We start from the raw sequence: 21,563 nt of genomic DNA, 5'->3' as shown, positions 1-21,563 counted from the left end.
ATCTTAAGTTGAGCACCGGTGTCAATTGCCATGTTAGCCAGAAAATCTGCCAGCCTATTCAACTCTCTAAAACAATGAGATAATGAGAATGTATCAAAGAAGGATAATTTCTCCAAAATATGATCTAAAATGTACTTCAAGTGCCAACAATTACTCTTACAACTCATAACACTCTGAATGATGACCATCGAATCCCCCTGAATCAATAGATTTTTAATCCCTAAAGAAATAGCCAAATCAATCCCAAGTGACAAAGCTTGGCATTCAGCAAAATTGTTTGACTAGGAACCAAGGGCATGACATTGCGCAACTATTAAAACAGTAAAAAATAGCCATACCAGCCCCAGCCAATCCCGGGTTACCCCTAGAAGCACCATCAAAATCAAGCTTGAAATGGCCCAAAGGAGGAGGATCCCATCTAGCAGCACGTCTCTTATTACTAGTAACCAGACCTTTTGCAACAGACCCATGAGAAGGGATGGCAGAGAGAGATTTCCATGTCCTTGTAATCCTGCCATCCCAATGAGAGAAGGATGTCAAATTTTCCAAATTCTTATGAATGTATGACAAATCCACCTTTGAGATAGAAGCCTCTATCTTGACTAAAATGTCAGAGAGCGAAGCTGATAACTTTCTTAAAATCCTATTGTTTCTTTCTAACCATATGTTCCAAATGATATTCGAAGGAGAGATAGCTTATTTCCTTGGAGCAAGGGGGTTTTGTTCTAGGGAGGGAAACTGCGGAAGGAGCTATTGTAGCGCATCAGTTGTTGCATTCTATCTCCTCCCAGAGGTCTTTGACTATGATTCTTAAGCTTGATATGATGAAGGCTTGTGATAGAGTAGAATGACATGCTTTGTGTAAAGTGTTGTTGAGTTTGGGTTTTTCGTACGCTTGGGTAAAATGGATTCGCTCTTGTATGTCTTCTGCTAGATTTTCAGTAATCCTCAATGGTTCTCCCTGTGGTTTCTTCTCCTCTTCCAGAGGTTTGAGGCAAGGAGATCCCCTTTCTCCTTTTTTGTTTATTCTGCTTGTTGAATCCTTTAGTTGGGCTATCAGGGCTGCTAGATCACAGGGCTCTTGGTGATGTATTAGGTTTTTGAATTTTCCTCAAGCTATCTCTCATTGCCTCTTTGCTAATGATACCCTATTGTTTGGGCATTATTCTCTGTCAGAGGCTAAGATTATCTCAAGTGTTATTCAAGAATATGCCTTGTTTTCAGGTTAAAAAGTCAATATTGATAAGTCTAAAATCTTCTTTCTTAATACATCACTGTTGGTGCGGCAGAGGTTGCATTCCTTCTGGGGTTTTCAGATTGGTAACTTGCCCTGTTCCTATCTTGGGATTCCCTTTTTTGTTAAGCAAGATAGGCTTGGATTTTGGGATAAGGTAACTTCGGCCATTTCAAAAAGAATTCATTCTTGGAATCACAAATGGTTGACTTCAGCTGGAAAACTGACACTTATTAAATCTGTTATGAGTTCTATTCCAATTTATTTAATGTCCGTTTTAGAGTCTCCCAAGTCTGTTGTTGTAAATTTGCAAGATACTCTTTGATGTTTTCTTTGCTATAATAATAAAGATGGCAAGAAGAGGTTGCCTTTGGTTGCTTGGGAGAAAAATTGCTTGCCATAGGTTTCAAGGGGGATCGGGGTTCATAATTTGGAGACCCAAAATTTAGCCTTAGGGGCCAAATTGGTTTGGAGATTGTATGAGAAGCCTACCTCTTTTTGGGATTAGATTATGTTTGCCAAATATCTAAATAATGGTCCCAAAGAGAGTATTTTCAAATTCTCTAATTTACCTTCTGGTTCGGTCATTTGGAATTTCTTATGCAAATGTAGATCAGTTATTATCCCCTGCCTCTCATGGGTTGTTCATAATGGAAGGAAAGCTATACCCTGGGATGAATCATGGAACAAACATTGTTCTTTGATTAGTATTAGGGATTGGTCTCCCTTGATTGGTCTCATCACCTCTCTTTGGGGTGTGTTTGTGGCAGATTATTTTGATATTGTTCAGGATGGTCCTTTGAAGTTAGTTAAATGGAAGTCGATTGACTTCCTTGATGTGGATTTGCATTTGAAAGAAGAGTTTGTTAAGATTTTGAGTGAAACATTTATTACTTTCTCGCACTCTGAAGATGAATTTATTTGGACTGGGAATGCTTCTGGTAAATATTCTATTAAGGGAGGATATATTTCCCTTTTATCTACAACTTTTGGCTCTTATTGGCCCTATAAGTTGTTCTGGCATTCAACTTGTTTACCCAAGGCTGGTTTTTTTGCTTGGTTGGCTGTCTAGGATAGAGTTCTTATAGGCATGCCGTTGGATAGATTAGGCATTACTGTGGCTTTTCCTTGTGTTCTTTGTAATAAGAACCTGGAGTCCTCCTCACATCTGTTTCTCCATTGTGATTTTGCTTATGATTGTTGGAATTGGCTGCTTAGTAAATTGGGCTTATCTGATGTTATAGGCAAGGACCTTGCCTCTCATTTTCATTCCCACCCTCTCATGTTTTCTTCTTCTTTTTGTGCATGTCTTTGGGTTATCTGTTAATCTATTATCATTTGGAATATTTGGCTGGAACAGAATAAAATGATTTTTAAGAAGGTTACTTCCTTAGTATCAGAGGTTTTGCATAAAATAGAAGCCTCGATTTCGGAGGTTGCTTTGTCTTATATCTATAAGAACTTGGGAAGTCAATCTTCTTTCTTGCATTGGGATAGTAGGATTACCAGGGTTTGGGGAGCCCTCTCGACTTTACCTTCTCATGGCTCAATCTCCAAGAGTTATAATTCTCTTGCGAAGCGGGCACTGACCAAATGGAAACCTTCGCCTTGGGGTCACTTTAAACTTAATTTTGATGGTGCCTCCCAGGGAAACCCTGGGAAGGCAGGGGTGGGGATGGCTATCTTTGATCATAATGCGCATCTCATTCTTGCTAAATGCCATGATCTTGGTTATATCACTAACAATTTTGCTGAGTTTCAAGCTTTGTCTTTAGGGTTGGATATGACAATTTCTCTAAAGATCAAGAACACAATAATTGAAGGTGATTCAATGGTTATTATTCAGAGTGTTATGAAGAAGAAATCTAATTGTTGGAAGTTGCAGTATTTGCTGGATCAAATTTTATAGAAATTAGATGCTTTTGATTCTTTCCTAATATGTCATTGCTATAGGGAAATTAACAGAGTGACTGATTTCCTGGCAAATCTTGCCATTGAAAGTAAAGCTCATTTCTGGTTGGTTAATTCATCTGAAATTCCTTCGATAGTTTGGGAAGGTGTTCAAAGTTCTTTTCTTTTTGGCTGATTGGTTGCCCACCCTCCTTGATTGGTCAGGTTCATCTTCTTTTTCACTTTATGGATGACTTTGTATGTGCCTTATATCTGATGTAGAAACCATACTTCTGTATCTGTCATATATAATGCCATTTATAGGGTGAGGACATGGTTGATCATGATATATTCAAGGGTGGTGGCTTGTGAGTTTGAATGTCTTTTATTTTCGGTCCTTCATAGGTTTGTGGTATGTGTGTTACTTTTTAATGTGCGGAACGATCTTGGGTTATTATTATTTGTTGAGGATTGGTACTGCATCAATGTTCGCACTGTGTGAGTTTTCGGCCATGACAGATTTGGTATTATGTGGTGATCATTTGTTTTGGTGGTGGTGTCCTCTCCTTCTTGATTTTCATTTATGTTTGTCAGTTTTCAGGGTTGTTAACCCCTGTGAAAAGTTCAAATCATGGAAGTTTGCAATGGTTATTTTGCATATCTGTTCTTATTATTATGGTAAGTTGATGGTGGGTTTTTCATTAATACTTTCATGTGTTATCTTGTTTTATTATGAGAAAAGCAACATTTTGGGTTTTATGGTTATGTGGTTTTTTCTGGAGTTTCTTCTTTCTGCAAATGTCATCTTCCATGGCCTCTAGTATATACAGAGTGGTGCTCGAAGTTGGGGTATCGGAGGATGAGAACGTGGATAATGGTGACAAGCTTGGTAAGGTCTTTAATTTGTTTTCTCTGCGGTGGCTTTTGAATTCTGCAAACTTCTGAGGTGCCGTTGGCTGGAAATTTGGCCTCATATTTCTTATGCTAAGCTTTTGTCTTGGTTTGTTACAATCTGTTATGATATTTTACTTGACGATGATTTGGTCTGCCTCTTGGTTTCCACGTTCATTTTTTCGACAGTATGTAATTGGGATATGGTTTCTTCTGCATTGGCTGATTATCATTTTGATGTGGGGTCTTTTTATTATGGTGGGTTTCTTCCTCGCCATGAGCTCATGGTTAATGGTTGGTTTGGTCAATTATTGTATGAATTAAGAATGGTGTTGATTTGTGACACCATGGAAGATACACGGGCTTCTATGGATTTTTTGTTGTATCTGGTTCCTAATCAGTATGTGGATAAAGCTTGGGTGGTTTTTGAGGCCTTGCACTCGTTGCTTTCTTTGGGCTTTTTGTTCACCGCTCTTGCTTGTTTGGCACTTCCATTGAGGGTTATTCCTCCTCCCAATTCAGCCCATGATCCTCTAGAGGAGAGCAATAGTTCTTGGTTTTTGCATATCTGATTGTTTTTATCTTGGAGTTGGTGGTATGGTTTTTGGATGCAGATTCAAAGGTTTTTTTGGCTGCTGTTATGCTGGAGTTTTCTGGCAGTATCATATCTTCCAAGGAGGCTCTCTTTGGTTTCAATTGGTAGAAGTTCCTACATTACTATTGTTTCTTGTCTCCTTGGTGGTCCTTCATGATATATTGATGGAATTTTGTTATTCAGCCCTTTATTTGGCAGCAGACTGGTTTTTTTGTAAAAGTCCTATGGGACCCTTGTATAATTTCATATGTAGGGGTTTGGGGGATCATATTGGATATGTAACAAATGATGTAAGGGTAGTGTTTAGTTTTTTTTTTAAGGCTACAACCAAAGGTTTTCTTGCGGGTTCTTTCCTGTCGGTATGCCTCTTTTGAACCCGATGTAAACATATTTATGAATAATAAATAAGTTTAGTGGCTTGTCCATTTTTATCAAAAAAAATAAATAAAAAAAATCAGATCATATATATATATATATAAAAAATAGGAATATGTTAATAATATCATATATTGAAATACATTATAAATTTTAATTGGGAGTTATTCATTGATATAAATGTTTCTTTTCAAAAAAAAAAGGAAAGAAAGGGCGCGTTGTTTCCATTTTAAAAGAATCCTTTTATACTGGAAAGCCTTTTTATGTGGGAAGTTGGGGGGGGAGAGGGGGTGGGGGGGTCGTGGGCCCACTTCCCACTCCCCACTCATTTTCTAATTACCTCGCCATGCGGTTTAATAAAGTAACTGACTATTTTGGTGTTTGAATATTTGCTTTGACATTTATATTTATAACTATGAAATTCATTTTTCCTGCATTTGTAATACTAATTTTCAAATCGTTTTGCCATTATAAATTCGATTTTCATATTGATATAATTTTAATAATGTAATTTGATTTACATTAACTGATTAGAAGGTTAAAGTAAACAATATAAGTTATGGTTATAAGTGGTACCATAAATTTTTACAAAGAATAATAATAATAATAATAAATTTAATTAGTAATACATAAACTAAGTGGGTTATTTTTACATGTTAATTATGGTATTTATTTTTATGTACTATTAAATTTTCAAACTTAATTGGAATTAACATTAGTAAATTAGTTTTACATGTTTACAAGCTAATCATATGGTAATTATTTTAATGCATTAGTAAATTATCAAAGTTAATTGGAATTAATTGATTATAATTTTAACATTTAAAAAAGAAAAAAAAAACTTTGATTTGTATAGGTAGTTGAACTTGAATATAAATTGTATTGATTATTATAATATTCGATTTGCTAACACGAAGTGTAATTCTTGATGGAGGCAATTTTTTTGTTAGTTGCTAGACAATGTACACCTTTTATACATTTAATCGCTTCATACAATTACAAATTAGAGCCATTATTACCTCACTAGTTGTGTTATTACAATTTACGAGAACTAGATGATAACTCTCTCTTTTGAATATTAACCACCTAGTAGTATTAAGTTGTTACGTTTAAGTAAATCTCTTTCCTTTATATGTAGAATTAAACTCATGAGTTATTTTCTTTTAATTATTTAATTCTTGCAAAATAGTCTCAACTTTAAATTATTCTAGAGTGATGTTTATTTTAATCTTCCAAAGTATAATAGTTGGACCTCTTAAAAAAAAAAATCTAAACAAGAGGAGTTGGAAACAAAAAAACTTAGCAACATTCGGTATATATGGTGTCTCTAGGTCACGCTTATGGGTAATGCCGTCGTGTTGAACTACTGCACCTAACGCCTAATAAAGCTACATTAATGACATCTTTGGCATCATCCCTATAAATCGTCGAGGAGTAATAAGGGACACTTGGAAGTTAAAATCCAAGGGGCGGGTAATCCCCCTTGGATCGATAATCTAATAAGATAATCTTTAAATGATTTACATCTGCTAGTTAAACCATAGTAAACCCCTTTATGGTTGATTGAGTGAAATACTTTTATAAACTTGGCTTAATCTCAAAGAGTTGTTGACGATTGACAATTGAGTCAGGTGACGCTTATGATAGGTATTAGGACCTAGTGGCTTTAGGCCACAAGCATTAAGCCACCTTGAGCCTTTGCTTAAATGCTACCATCATGGGTAGCAACCACAGAGAAACTGTCTGGGACATTGACCCTAGAAAGGGTTGCGTACCCACCAAACAATTTACATTAAACCATAGATTAGAAACAAAACTACATACTATACGCCTTGAACCCGTGCCAAAACGGGTATGTAGGCAGTCTAGGGACAGAGTTGTTCCTAGTACTCAGGCGTTTGGGGTTGGGGTCTAGGATTTGGTAAGAAGATGGATTGCGAAGAATCCTAATTGAAAGATAAGTGTAATAAAATAAAAAGTAATTCAACGCATACTCGAAAGGAATCCCGTATGGATTCGCTTGACTTCCCGAGGCTTTAGGCCAAATTTCAAGGTGGAATTCAAGCTTGCAATATATTATTTTACTTGCTCCTAAGGACGGTGACCTCGGGGCACACCTATTAAAGGAGTGTAATTCTTAGTGAGTGACTTAGGATCCGAATGGTCCCGATGAGTCTAAGTCTTTGGCCAGAGCACCTCCTATCCCAAGTTGGATAGATGCCTACCCTGTTTGGGTAGATGCCTATCCCGTATTGGATAGATGAAACCTCATGTCCCGTATGGACAGATGCCTAACCTGTATGGTTAGATGCTCATCCCGGATGGATGAATGCCTAATCCAAATGGATAGATGCCCAGAGTATGCAATTGAATCAAACACAAATGATTAAATTTATAAAAAAAAAAAAATGGTCAAAATTTTCTTGGGTTAAGTATAACGGGTTACTACGAACTAAATGGACATTAAAATATAATCTTATAGTAGATCATACCTACATTGTATCTTGTGAAGTGTACAAACATATGATTTATAATATATGATTAATATACAATCAAGACTCTTTATGTATCTTCAACAAGGATTCTCCTGTTAAGAACTCAACTCCTAGGCCATAAATGAACCCAAACATTACTAAGTTAAAGCACAATATAAAAATCCAACATGATGTAATGTCAATAAAACACTATCAATTAATTGCTTCAATTGAAATAATCTAAAGTTAACATGATTTAGATATCATAGATGCATAAATCAATAAGTTCACCAATCATAATGTTGAACAAAATACCATCATCATAATGACACATAACAAATATAGTGAATAGTGAAGCCAAAACACTATTATAGTTTAAAAATAGAAGTCATTATGTATACATCCCATAATACACAACCGAACACAATAATTTCAAAAAAAAAATTTAAATGCATGAATTATATTAATGATAATAAACACACCATCGATAAGTATAATGTTAGTACCAATAGAAATTCAAATAGGCATACAAGGCACATAAGCATGAGACATTAAACACTTTCATAATATTTATTTAATGATTCATAATATCAGTTAACATAAACTTACATCAAACTTGGTAAAAGAGCTAGTAAATGGTATTTACATAGCCAAAAACTCATCGTAAACCTCTTTGACCCTTATTGAACTAACATATTATTTTAGTATAGATGATTTGGTAATCTTGGTGTGGGGATTGCATGCAATTCTTTAGACTTCTTTAATACTATTCCAAATGTCTCACTCATGTCTATCTTATTATAATTCATCCCTATTGGAAGCATCCAATTGAAGGAATGGATTAAGGAAGCAATAGTAAAATGAACCATTTGATGAGCCAAAGGAAGTCCTAAGCATATTCTTCTTCCAGCTCCAAATGGTATCAGCTCAAAATTTTGTCCCTTATACTTTACCTTACTATTCTCACCATTAAAAAACCTCTCTGGCATAAATTTTAAAGGTTCTTTCCAAATTTTAGGATCTCTTCCAATTGCCCACAGATTCACAATCACCATGGCATGCTTAGGTATCATATACCCTGCCACCTCACATGAGTTGTCTGCTCTATGGGGCAATGCCAAAGGAAGTGCTGGGTGTAGTCGAAACACTTCTTTCACTATAGCATGGAGATAAGGTAGACGATCTATGTCAGATTCTTCCACTTTTCGATTGAGACCAATTACCTCTTCTAATTCCTTTTGCGCTTTTTTCATTACGTAAGGATTGGCAATTAGTTCCACCATAACCCATTCAATTGTTGTAGTAGTAGTATCACTACCAGCAGACAAGAGTTCCTACATGATCATAAGGAAATGACTCATCAATAATAATAAAAATATATTATTAAATAAAAAATGAGTCAAAATAGGCGTTGAACAAGACTCACCAAGAGTAAAGCCCTGATATTCACCAGAGTGAAATCATGGGCAGTCAGATCGAGCAGAATGTCGAGAAAGTCCTTTTCCTTGGGTAGACCGACCCCTTGCCTCCTCGCCTCCAACCGATCTTGTATGAATACATCTAAGTACTCATGTAGTCGCTTATGATGGACTGTCAGACGACGGCACACTCCCTGAGGGTCCACCAACTTCAGAAACGGATAAAAGTCGGCCAAGTTGGGTTTTCCGGTCAAGTTCACCATTTCACTAAAAGTGTTTCTCAATTCTGCAGACTCTAGATTTTTGGGATCGAACAAGTTCTTACTGAAAATGGCGTTGCTCATGAGATTGAGACCCTCGTAGTACACCAGCTCTGCAATATTCATACTCGTCCCCTTCTTCTCAAAGACCATTCGAATCGTCTCGGAGACTTGATCTCTTCTGAGATGTTGCAGCGCTTGGAGTCTGGTGGGAGTGAAAAGCTCTGTGGTGGCAATGCGTCTGAACTTCCGCCAGTAATCTCCATACTGAGCAAAAGCAATTGAAGATTCATGGTGAGAAAACACCTTTGCTGCTTCTATCATAATCCGTCCTGCAAAATTCTGGTCGTGGATTTTGAGGACCTCTTTTGCCATTTCAGAGGATGAAACCACCACAGCAGTTTTCATGCCGAGAGAGAGAGTCATGAGAGGACCGTATTGCTGAGAAAGAGCCCACAGAGATTCATTGGGTTTTTTCCCCAGCTGGAGAAGGTTTCCCACGATGGGCCAGCCAGGAGGTCCAGGAGGAAGATTTGCTCTGCTCTTCTTCTTTCTTTTCCCCATTAAATCTACTAAGAAATAAGCGAGCACACTGCTTACCAGCGCTGAAAGCCAAATCACCCATTGCCCTTCCATTGAATGGATTTTAGATCTGCTTGGGAATCAATTCCTCAGCAGATTAGTATATATAGATATCTATACAGCATTGGGACAAAAATATATTCCTAAATAGATTTCAGATCTCCCGGGACTCTGTCAAAGACGCTGACCATTTTCCCTTACAAATATTTTATGTATAAAAATCATTTTCCTAAAATGATTTCTTGATGGAATCTGACAAAAAATCGGGATCTATCAAAGGACGCCATTTTTCCTGATAAGATTTGTGTATATAAAAATGTATTCGGTAACTTAGTATCGTTGACCTAAATATACCAAGAACAGCGTTCACGGAATCGGACAAAACTGTCCTCCAAGAAAAGTGGAATCAATTTGTCATATTTGGTAACGGGCATTGTCATTTGTGTATGCATGTGAAATGTGATAAACAATACAACTCGATACAATGTAAAATACGGCACGGTCTAGGAGATATTACTGCTTTGGACTGTTATTCTTTGCCCTTTGTCAATAAAAAATTAAAATGGATATGTCGAATCGTTATGAAAGGTCAAGATCAAGTGGGGAGTTGTTGGGTCTATTTATTATATACATTTGTGTTGTATATGACGTTGGATATATATATATATATAAAACAATGATTTTTAATCTGTGAATAATTGAGATTCAACAACTTTTTATTTTGAATCGATTAGACAACATTTGTATCCTTTAAATTGAGAATCTTCCTACTAACTGGTCTATAGTCTTTTAATAACTATCGAACAAAGTTTTTGTATAGAGATTATTTCAAGGAGCAACGTATATGTTAGAAGAAGAAATGTCTGTCATAGGTTGTTTGTCAATGGCAATGTCTTTAGGCTCCATTAAAGATCAAAATCAATTTGGATGTGTTAAGAGTGAACAAACAAGCTTGGGCACATACCAACACATCAAATGTGTATGCAAATGATAATAGCTCATACAACAATGTCCTCTTGATCCTGAGTCTATATGTTATGGTATATTTACGTACCGTTCAATGTGTGTGTTTTGAAGAAACCTTCAAATCAATTTTATACCAGCTTACAAGAATTCAAACATGACTGAATTGGTTGACTACCAAGATCAATGACTCAACCTATTCTAGATGGGATCCATATCAAATGTATTGTCTTGCATGCCTCTACAGATTTGCATGTGATTGATCCCTCAAGCCAAATCACTTCTTTTTACAAGAGAAGGAAACAAGAAAAGTTGCTAAAAAAATTTGAAATGGTAGATAAATAAATGAAAGCACTAAAATTTGTAATGCTCAGGGTTGCATGCAGGGAGGTTCATTCCGTGAGAAATATAAATGATGACAAAATGAATTGGGTGAGAGAGAGAGAGAGAGAGAGAGAGAGAGAGAGAGAGAGAGAGAGAGAGAGAGAGAGAGAGAGAGAGAGAGAGAGAGAGAGAGATGGAGGAGAGAGATATGGAGAGAAGGAGAGGGAGAGATCAAGAGAGAGAAAGGAGAGGGATAGTTAGAGATGGAAGAGAGAATCATATAATGATGGAGAGACAAAGATCGAAAGAAGAGAGGGATAGATAGAGGTGTAAGAGATAAATATAAAAAGAGTGAGAGATATGAAGATAAAGACAAAGATAGGAAGTGATATATAGAGGGAAAGAGAGGGAGAAAGATGGAGAGATAATGAAATAGAGATAGAGTGAGAAATGGAAGAGTAAATGTGGACATGTATAGAGAGGAAAAGAGATATAGATTTAGAAGTCTAGAGAGAGAGAGAGAGAGAGAGAGAGAGAGAGTATGTGCGTGTGAGAGAGTGATACAGATATGGAGCTAGAGAGGGAGAGGGAGAGAGATATATATAGAAATAGATAGAGAGGGAGGGAAGGGTAGTAAAGGAAAGAATTAAAGATGATAGAGGAGAAATCGAGAAATACAAAAAGAGGGAGTGATAGAGATAGGGATAGAAAGAGGAGGAGATAGAGAGATGTGGGCAAAATGGAGGGGGGAAGATAGAGATGTAGGGAGTGATAAGGCGATCGAGATAGGTGACAGATAGAGAGAAAGATAGAAATAAAGATGTGGATGGAGAGAGGGTGGAGAGGAAATAATAGAGATAGAAATCGGGTTAAAATGAGAGAATTTCAAAATTTAATAGAATTAATAATTATGTTAATAATAAACTAAAAATTTGAATAATATAATAAAATAATTTAAAATAAAATCAAACATTGTACGTATTAAAAAATTAATGATGATATTATAATAAATTTGTATTATATTATAAATATTATTATTTATTATTATAATATTATTCTTATTATATTATCATTACGATATTATGATATTGTAACTAATATTACATTTTTATTTTATTATCTTCTAATATTATTTTTATTATAATATTATTTCATTATTATTATATTATTATATTTCTAATTTTTTATATATCTTTAAAATGTAATCTATATAAATTACAACAATATTATAATTATATCAATTTATTACAATAAGATAACAAGATAAATATTATAATAATTATTAATGAATTGATATTATATTACTATTATTTTATCTTATATTATATTAAATATAAATTGTATTAAAAAACAAACCAACAACAGAAGTGTTGAATATGACAACAACAATAATTTCAATGATTTTTTTGACTTTGTCCATCTATAGAAAATGACATAGATAATATATGCTTACCTTGCAAAACACACGAATATAAATTCATTTTTCTTACTGACTTTGATTTTTTAATTCACAAATTGCAAAAATAGTTTAAACACAACATAGTAATTTTTTTTAAAAAAATAGCTTCAAATGTGCCATTCATTGAAAATAATAATAAAAAAAGGACTGAAACCAATCTCTTTATGGCTGCAGTTTCAATCAATTCACACAGTTAAAGCGAGAATATGTCAAGGGAAAATGCGCGCTGCAATATCTCGGGATCAGATAATTTTTTTTTTGGCATAAAGTAATACCATGTATTGGTGGTGTGAAGGTATTTAAACAAACAAATGTTTCGATAATTGTGAGAGGTGGACAAAAAATGTGAAGTGAAAAAGAATCGATAAATGTGAAAAATAAATGAATAAAAATCGATGGCTACAGACATTTCAATCATCTTGCAGGCCTCTAAATAAATGTGAACTGTTGATTTCCCATATCAGGTAGTGCATCTCAAATAAAGAGACACCTTTGGCGTAAATATTAGAATTTATTATTATAATATTATTCTTATTAAAGAAATGGCAAAGTGTTTCGTGAGGAGTCAACTCAACTAGAAGTGGTAATTGGGAAAATGAGAGAGGCCATTGTGGAAGTGGTGCGATGTAGAATTCTAAGGAGGAAGGTTTTGAAATATACATATTGGGGACAAGACCATGGAGGAGAAATGGGATGGGCTTACAACGAACACAAATATTGTGAGGTCCAAAAGAGGAAATCACAGGGTGGTGTGTTGGAAGAAACCGACTTCGAGAAGACTCAAATTGAACTTTGATGGGGCTGCTAAAGGCAACTTGGGGGAGGTAGGTTTTGGGGCCATTATTAAAAATTGGCTTGGTAAATGTGTTGCGGTTGCTCATGGATTCATGGGATCTGCAACCGACAATGAGGCAGAGTTGATGGCATTAAAAAGGGGGTTGATTCTGTAGGGATAATGGTTTCTCCTTTGTCGATGTAGAAGGTGATTCATCTTTTGTGATTAATGCAATATCCAAGGGACAATTTGTAAATTGGAGAGTCAAACAGTGGATCCCGAGGATATATGAGTTGCTCAATATGCTTACAGATTACGAGATCACTCATACCTATAGGGATAACAATAGGGCTGCCGACTGGTTGGCCAATGAAGGAGTACAGGGCCATATCAAGGATATAGAGTTGGATCTAGAGAATGTACCACAGGGTCTTAGCGAGATTCTCATAAAGTGATGCAAGAGCATCCTCGATTCATAGCAATCTTGCATCAACCAAAAATATTTTCCTTTCTATTTGCAGTTTCAACTTTTCTTTCTGTGTGTCCCGGTTTTGGCTCACTGGATCATGTGGAGTTGGATTCTACTTGAAGACTTGATCATCTTTCTTGCTTCCATACTGCATCGCATTTGGATCATTTTCCGGCAAGATATCGCTATCGGTTTCCTTGACAGTTTCCTATTACTGGTTGACAGTTCTTGTTATCGGTTGCCTGGACCTATTTTGGTGATCTATTGGAACCCCTTCTGAAGCTTGCAGAGCTTTAGGCGTTGATTCGATGTTCTTTGGCATGTGGCCGACCTTTTCCTGCGATCTACATTTCATCCTTTGGATTTTTCGAAAGAATTTCTTGGCAGAGGCCGACCTTGTTTATTTTACACGTTAGGTCCTTTTCTTCGGGTTTTGATCCCTTTTGGGGACTGGATCCTTTGGATCAGTATATATAATTGTAATTGTACATTAGGATGTAATAAATCATAGAATCAAGTAGCTAGATTGTGCGTAGAAGATAGATCTCAAGATTCAAGGTCCCGGTTGTGACCCATTCTGTATGTTCTACCAAGCCTTTGAGCCGATATGCTGTAACCCGATTGTTACTGGTTGGATGTAATCAAGTTTCATGAAATAAAAAAATCTATTGGTGACTGCTTCATAAAGGAAGGGGAGACAAATTTATCAAGGAGTGGGATAGGTTAGGAGGTCGGTTTCACAGAATTTGTGCCCTCTGTTTTGTCGCTTTCTGGGCTGGCGATGTAGATAGAGGGTAGGTTTTTGAGCGAGGCTTTTTGACCGATTTGTAATGAAATTGATTGGAGTCGGGGGACGATCCCAATGATAGCTAAATTGTGGTTGAGAGCATTCAAATCCTACATCTCAATTCAGGTTGTGTGATTTTGGATGCCGAGCCTCACTCAGGGATAGGGTAGGGCCTGTATTTAGAGGAAGCAAGCAGATTCCCATTCAGAAGATGGAAGTAGCATCCCTGAGAGGTAATTAAAAGGGCGTTTGAAACTATAGGCCGCTCCTATAATGAAGAGACCTGTGAGGAGCAATGTCCAAGGCTTTTCAAAATACAGGATGGGTAGACGATGCAGGTGATGGTGAGGATATTGGAAGCTAGCCCCCGGGGGGGGATCACACACATGATAGGATAATTTTCAAGAATTTATTTGTCCCAATAGTGCAAGTATGGAGATCGCATGAGGCGGGTTTCAAAGTTGGAGATGGGTTTTCAGCAGAACCATATTGGCTAATGGTAGCCAACCAAGTCTATGAGATCAACTTGGGAAGTTTAGATCCTCCACTGTCTTGGTTCTTTGATAAGGAGATGGTGGACCAGGGAGACTCGACATAGAGACCATTGGAGATTTTGGAGGATGGGGGTATACCGATCTAGATTATGTAATCCAGCCAGGTTTATCTGTTATGTAAATCTTTTTAAGCTAATAGAGGGCTCTACCCTCCATAATGGTAGAACTTATCAAAATAAAAAATAAAAAATAAAAAATATATTATTTTTATTATATTATCATTATGATATTGTAACTAATATTACATTAATTATTTTTATTATCTTCTATTATAATTTTTATTATAATATTATTTCATTATTATTATATTATTATATTTCTAATTTTTTATATATCCTTAAAATGTAATTTATATAAACTACAACAATATTATAATTAGTATGATTGTTATTATTATATGATTTTTTTTAAATTTAATGCTTGGTAAATTTTTTAACGTGACCAGTGACATTGGCATGACATGCCCTCTGACTCCACCTGAAACACTTTTGACTTGGAGCTATGAACCAGTGAGGCCACAAAAGGGGGACCTCATCCCCACACTTCACTTGTTCAAACCCATGAGCACAATGGCCCAACGAAGACACAAGGCTTGCAAGCACAATGGCCTAGCAGGGTTTTTAACCTTGGTGACCGCTTTACCAACAAAGTGTTTAAACTGTGACACTACATGTCTGAAGACTATTATTATATAAATTTATTACAATAAGATAAAAAGATTAAATATTATAATAATTATTAATGATTTGATATTATATTACTATTATTTTATCTTATATCAAATATAAATTGTATTAAAAAACAAATCAGCAACAAAACTGCTGAAAAAGACATTAGCAATAATTTCGATGATTTTTTTGACTTTGTCCTTCTATAGAAAACAACATTGACAATATATGCTTACCTTGCAAAACATACAAATACAAATTCATTTTTCTTATAGTGCTGGCTTTGATTTTTTAATTCACAAATTCCAAAAATAGTTTATACACAACATAGTAATTTTTTAAAAAAAATTTACTTTAATTGTGCTATTCTTTGAAAAAAAAGGGACCGAAACCAATCTCTTTATGGCAGCAATTTCAATCAATTCACAAGGTTAAAATGACAACACGTCAAGGGAAAACGCGTGTATAAAAAAATTAAAAATTTGGCATAAAGTAATACGATGTACTGGTGGCCGGTGAAGGTATTTGAACAAATAGATGTTTAGATTATTGTGAGAGGTGGACAAAAACCATGAAAAAATACAAAGTGAGAAAAACAATCAAAAAATGTGAAAAATCAATGAAAAGAATCGATGGCTACAAACGTTTCAATCGTCTTGCAGGCCTCTAAATAAATGTGAATAGTTGATTTCCCATATCAATTAGTGCATCTCAAATAAAGAGACGCCTTCGGCGTAATTATTTTTCTCAATAGGTATTGATAAGAAATTGATAAATTAATGACAATATTTAGTATTTTTTGAAGAGGGGAAAAATGAGCAAGGTGGATTAGTGGTGGTTAGCATACAAATCAAACACTAAAAGCATAAGAACATGAAGCATACACAAAACCACATAAAAATTTGAAAATAATGCTTTTTACCTTGCTATCTTTACCTCTCCCTCAGATTGAGCTTGATGAAGTGAAGGCGCCCTTTGATGATGCTCCACTTGATGTGCTCCTTTGATTGCTTGTGATGTGAAATGCTCTCCTTTGCTTAACAAGACTAATGGATTATTGGATTGGATTTGAGTGATGGATAAGAGGATTTGGATTAGAAGATTAGAGAGAGAAGAGGAGAAAAGGGCATCATAACAATGCATGAGAAGTGGATTTTGTGAGGATAATTGGCTCCAATTTATAGATTGGAGAAGGCCAATGGAGGGCCAAGATTGATTTTATTATGAAGGGTTGAGATTGATTTTGGATAGAAGGCATGGATCAAGGGTGCCTTGGAAAAATAAATAGGAATATAAAATTCCTTTGGAAAAAGGGGAGAGAAATTTGAATTTCAAACTTGAGGAATTAAAAATTCCAAAATAAGGATGCATTGAGGGATTCAAAGAAATTTGAATTTATTTGAGAGATTCAAAGTTTGATGTGACATGAGTGGGAATTAAAAAATTGGAGAATGATGATAATCATGATTATGAGAGATTCAAGGAGGATTAATTAGGCTGAGTGGGATTAGGAAAAGTGATTTGTAGGAATCACATGACTAGGTCAATTAATTAGAATTAATTAACTGAGTGGGTTTTAGAGGAAATAATTATTGAGAGGACTTTAGAAGAATATGAGAAATTAATTTATTTGATAAATTAACTATTGGACTATAGTGACAGGATTAATCAAATTAGATTTAATTGATTCTGAGAGGAATAAGGATAACACAATTAAGTTAATTAATTATGTTGATAGGCTTAAATTAATCAAATGTTAATTTTAGGTGTCTACATTTTGCCCCTCTTTGATATAGCATCGTGAAATGACGTGATATCAAAGAAGAATAAAACATAGTGGAAGAAAAGGATAAGGACTAGTAGCACGATGCCCCAGTCATAAGATGAGGAAGAATGAGGAGGGGGAAGGATGACGAGGAAGCAGTGGTATGCCCCCTCGAGAGGACATGCGGGTTCGAAGAACACAGGTGTGCTCTCGAAAAGGAATTAGAAGAATAAGTGATGAAAGGATGAAGATAATGAAAGAGGGAAGTAGGATGAGTTGGAGTGTTGTGAATGAAATGAGACAAAGAAATGATAGATGGATTGGATTTCTTGTTGAGCAAGTATAGAGAGCAAACCTAGATTTGATATTGCCATGGATAGTCTACACCACTGATTATAAGAACTAGGATGATATGAAGATCCGAGGCATGGACTGATGCTCAGTCAAACAGGAATTCCTTGCACACAATCATGCAAGTGTTGATAAACACTAATGCAGGGTTGTCGGTTCATACAAGGAAGACCTTCGAACACACCATGCCATGAAAACTATGCCCCATTATACACCATCCAAGACATACCAAGATATAGGATGATCAAGGCAGTCCTGAACAAGTATAGTCCTGGGACACAAGATGAAAACAAAGCGAAAAGCTCAAGCATGCAAACAACATGCACATGACCAACTGATTTCTCTTGCCAAGAGTAGGATATGGATTTGGATAAACTGTCGGACTAGGGAAGGATATATCCCGATGGGCAGGTGATGGATTGATTGATGAATGACAAAAGACAAGTTGGATGTGCAAGATCTATAGATGAGAGGATTGTTGCTTGGATTTGATTAACGTAGTATGGATGAGTGCTTGGATTTGGCACAAGTTAGTGCGAGCTCAGGTAGATGGGGAAAGCTCAGTTTGATGGATTGGATAGGATTGGAAGGAGGATAAATGATTAGATAGGATGAAAAGGGGGATGGATGAATGAATATGATTGGATTGAGGATGGGATTAATGATTGAATTGGAAGAGATGATTGGATAATGTAGGATTGGATTATAAATTGGATTGGATGGGGTGGATCGGTGGATAGGATTTGATTGAATGGAACCAATGACAAGGGAGAACCAAGGATTGGTAAGTGGATAGATGGATGAGGGATTTGTTTGGATAGGAGGGGGTTATTATTAGTATAGATGGATTAAGTGGATGGATATGGATAGGAAATAGAGGAATAAAGGATGGAGAAATTTGAATTTCAAACTTGAGGAATTAAAAATTTCAAAATAAGGATGCATTGAGGGATTCAAAGAAATTTGAATTTCTTCGAGAGATTAAAAGTTTAATGTGACATGAGTGGGAATTAAAAAATTGGAGAATAATGATAATCATGATTATGAGAGATTCAAGGAGGATTAATTAGGTCAAGTGGGATTAAGAAAAGTGATTTGTAGGAATCACATGACTAGGTTAATTAATTAGAATTAATTAACTGAGTGGGTTTTAGAAGAAATAATTATTGAGAGGACTTTAGAAGAATAGGAGAAATTAATTTACTTGATAAATTAATTATTGGACTATAGTGACAAGATTAATCAAATTAGATTTAATTGATTTTGAGAGGAATAAGGATAACACAATAAAGTTAATTAATTATGTTGATAGGCTTAAATTAATCAAATGTTAATTTTAGGTGTCTACATTTTTTAATAGGTATTGATAACTTGATGGTAGTATTTAGTATTTTTTTAATTAATATTGATATACAAATTGATAAATGATGGTAATATTTAATAACTGTTTAATAGATATTGATGAATTAATGATATTATTTAATATTTTTTAAATACACAGTGATATAGAAATTGATCAATTGATAATAGTATTTAGTATTTTGGTTCATAGTTGTTGATATAGAAATTTATATAATTATAATTATAATAATAAAATTAATCTTAAATTTAATTATTAATTATTAGTTTAAGATTATATTATTTTTTTTGGTAATCATGATTGTGCGAGTTGTTTATCTCAACTTTTGTGAGATTTCTAGCATCGCTTCACGTTATATTTGTTATGATGTCTTCCTTCATTTGGTTTGCGATATATATGAGTTTGTTATATCTTTGATCTTAACATTCTTTCCTCTTGGTGCTTCTATCCTTCCAGGGGTTGTCATTCTCATACGTTCTAAGATGAGGATTTTGGGTGGGAGTGTAAGCTGCTTTATTCAAATGATTTTCTTGAAGCTTGGAAGGTGGTGGTTGAGTTTTGAATCTTGGAATCTGCAGGTGTTGTGGTATATGCAGTGGTTTCTTGTTTTTCTTTCATTTGCTTGGTTCTTTTGGTTCGGCCTCTTGTTGATTCCATCAGGATTTCAGCATCCTGCTCTCCTTCTTATTTGGGTTATTCTCTATCTGATATCGGTTTTCATTATGGCATGCTCTCTTACAGTGGTTTCATTTCCTTTTTTGAGTTTTATGCTAATAAATAGATTGGAGAATTGTTCTGTGTAGCCAAGGGTGGTTCGAGGATCTTCATTTTTTTTTGTTCTGATGTTGTAATTGGCAGTTGTTCTTCTATGCCATTATTGCGGTGTTCTTCACAGTGTGCTGAAATGATGATTATGCATCTGATATCTTTTTGTATGCCTTTTATCGCAACTTCTTTTGTATCTAATGGAAATGCTATGTAATATGGGGAGGGGTATTTTGGATTATGCCCATGAGGCCTCTTTGTAATGGGTAGGTAGGCCTTAAGTTTTTTGGAGCAATACTGGAGGGTTTTCTTACTGGCTCACTCCCTCCATTGCTTGTTGAACCAGACACCATGTAAAAGATTAAAATATTAATATAATTTAGTGGTAAATCCACTTTTATCAAAATAATTTTTTTTTTTTTTTTATTAATAATCATAAAATTATATAATATAAACAATAAAGTGAAAATAGATATTTTTAATGATTGAATGAAAATAATCTAAATTTATGATTAAATATTATAAAATTATATTATATTTATTAAAATGATTAGATTTTTTTAATAAAAAATAGAACAATTTCAAAAACATGATACAAAATTATAATTATAAAAGATACGGTTTATTTTTTAATAGAAATATTTAAATTTTTACTTTATTTAATTCAAATGGTGTGAATCAAATCCCAATAAAATAGTTAATCAATTTTTTATTTTTTATTTGGTAAAAGTGGAAAATCCACTAAACTTATATATTATTAATAAAATGTTTACATCGGGTTCAAAAAAGGCATACTGGCAGGAAAGAACCCGCAAGAAAACCTCCGTTTGTAGCCTTCAAAAAAATAAAACTAGGCACTACCCTTACATCATTTGTTGCTGTCCAGACAGATCCCCCAACCCCCTACCTTTAAATTTTTTACAAGGGTCCCATAGGACAATTACAAAAAACCAGACTGCCACCAAATGAAGGGCTGAACAAAAATGCCATGAAGGACCACCAGGGAGATACTACAGATGTATAAGTTCCTGCCAAAGCCATAGATAGCCATCTGAGCCTAATAGAAGCCAAAGAACCTCCCAATCTGCAACAACAAAAACCATTCCACCAACTCCAAAAAGCAGTCAGATATCCAAAAACCAAGAGCTAGTGCTCTCCTCCGGAGGTTCATGAGCTGAGACCGAAGGAGGAATAACCCTTAGAGGAAAAGCCAAACAAGTAGGAGCAGAGAATAAAAAGCCTAGAGTGATCAACAAATGCAATGTCTCAAAGACAACCCAAGCTTTATCCACACACTGATGAGGAGCCAGATACAACAGAAAGTCCATGGAGGCTCGAGTGTCTTCCATGGAATCACATATCAATCCCATTCATAATTCATGCAATAATTGGCCAGACCAACCATTAACCATAAGCTTGTGACGAGGAAGAGAGCCATCGTAGTAAAAAGACCCCATATCAAAATGACAATCAGCCAATGCAGGAGAAACCGAGGCCCAATTACATACCGTCGAAAAAATAAACGTAGAAACCAAGAGGCGGACCAAATCCTCATCAAGTAAAACATCATAACAAATAGTAACAAAGCGAGAGAAAAGCTCAAC

The 21,563-nt window shown here is 35.1% G+C and overlaps 1 protein-coding gene across 1 annotated transcript; it reads right to left on the bottom strand.

The window, feature by feature from the left end:
* Positions 1-8,144: 8,144 nt before the first annotated feature.
* On the bottom strand, positions 8,145-9,703 carry LOC131856004 (iridoid oxidase-like). Its single transcript, XM_059207061.1, has 2 exons — positions 8,886-9,703; positions 8,145-8,793 (listed from the first exon to the last, which is right to left on the bottom strand). Exons 1-2 carry the CDS (start codon positions 9,699-9,701, stop codon positions 8,161-8,163), a joined length of 1,449 nt encoding a protein of 482 aa, XP_059063044.1. The 5' UTR covers positions 9,702-9,703; the 3' UTR covers positions 8,145-8,160.
* Positions 9,704-21,563: the final 11,860 nt, after the last annotated feature.

This window comes from Cryptomeria japonica, chromosome 6 (genome assembly GCF_030272615.1).
Source record: "Cryptomeria japonica chromosome 6, Sugi_1.0, whole genome shotgun sequence".
Taxonomy (NCBI): Eukaryota; Viridiplantae; Streptophyta; class Pinopsida; order Cupressales; family Cupressaceae; genus Cryptomeria; species Cryptomeria japonica.
This window is presented reverse-complemented; position numbering and strand designations above follow the sequence as displayed.

Bases quoted from the DNA above. Each gene is read 5' to 3' on its own strand.
- LOC131856004 (XM_059207061.1), bottom strand. From the start codon at position 9,701: ATGGGGAAAAGAAAGAAGAAGAGCAGAGCAAATCTTCCTCCTGGACCT. The intron at 8,794-8,885 runs GTGAGTCTTGTT...ATGATCATGTAG, and splicing joins ATATCAGGGCTTTACTCTTG to GAACTCTTGTCTGCTGGTAG.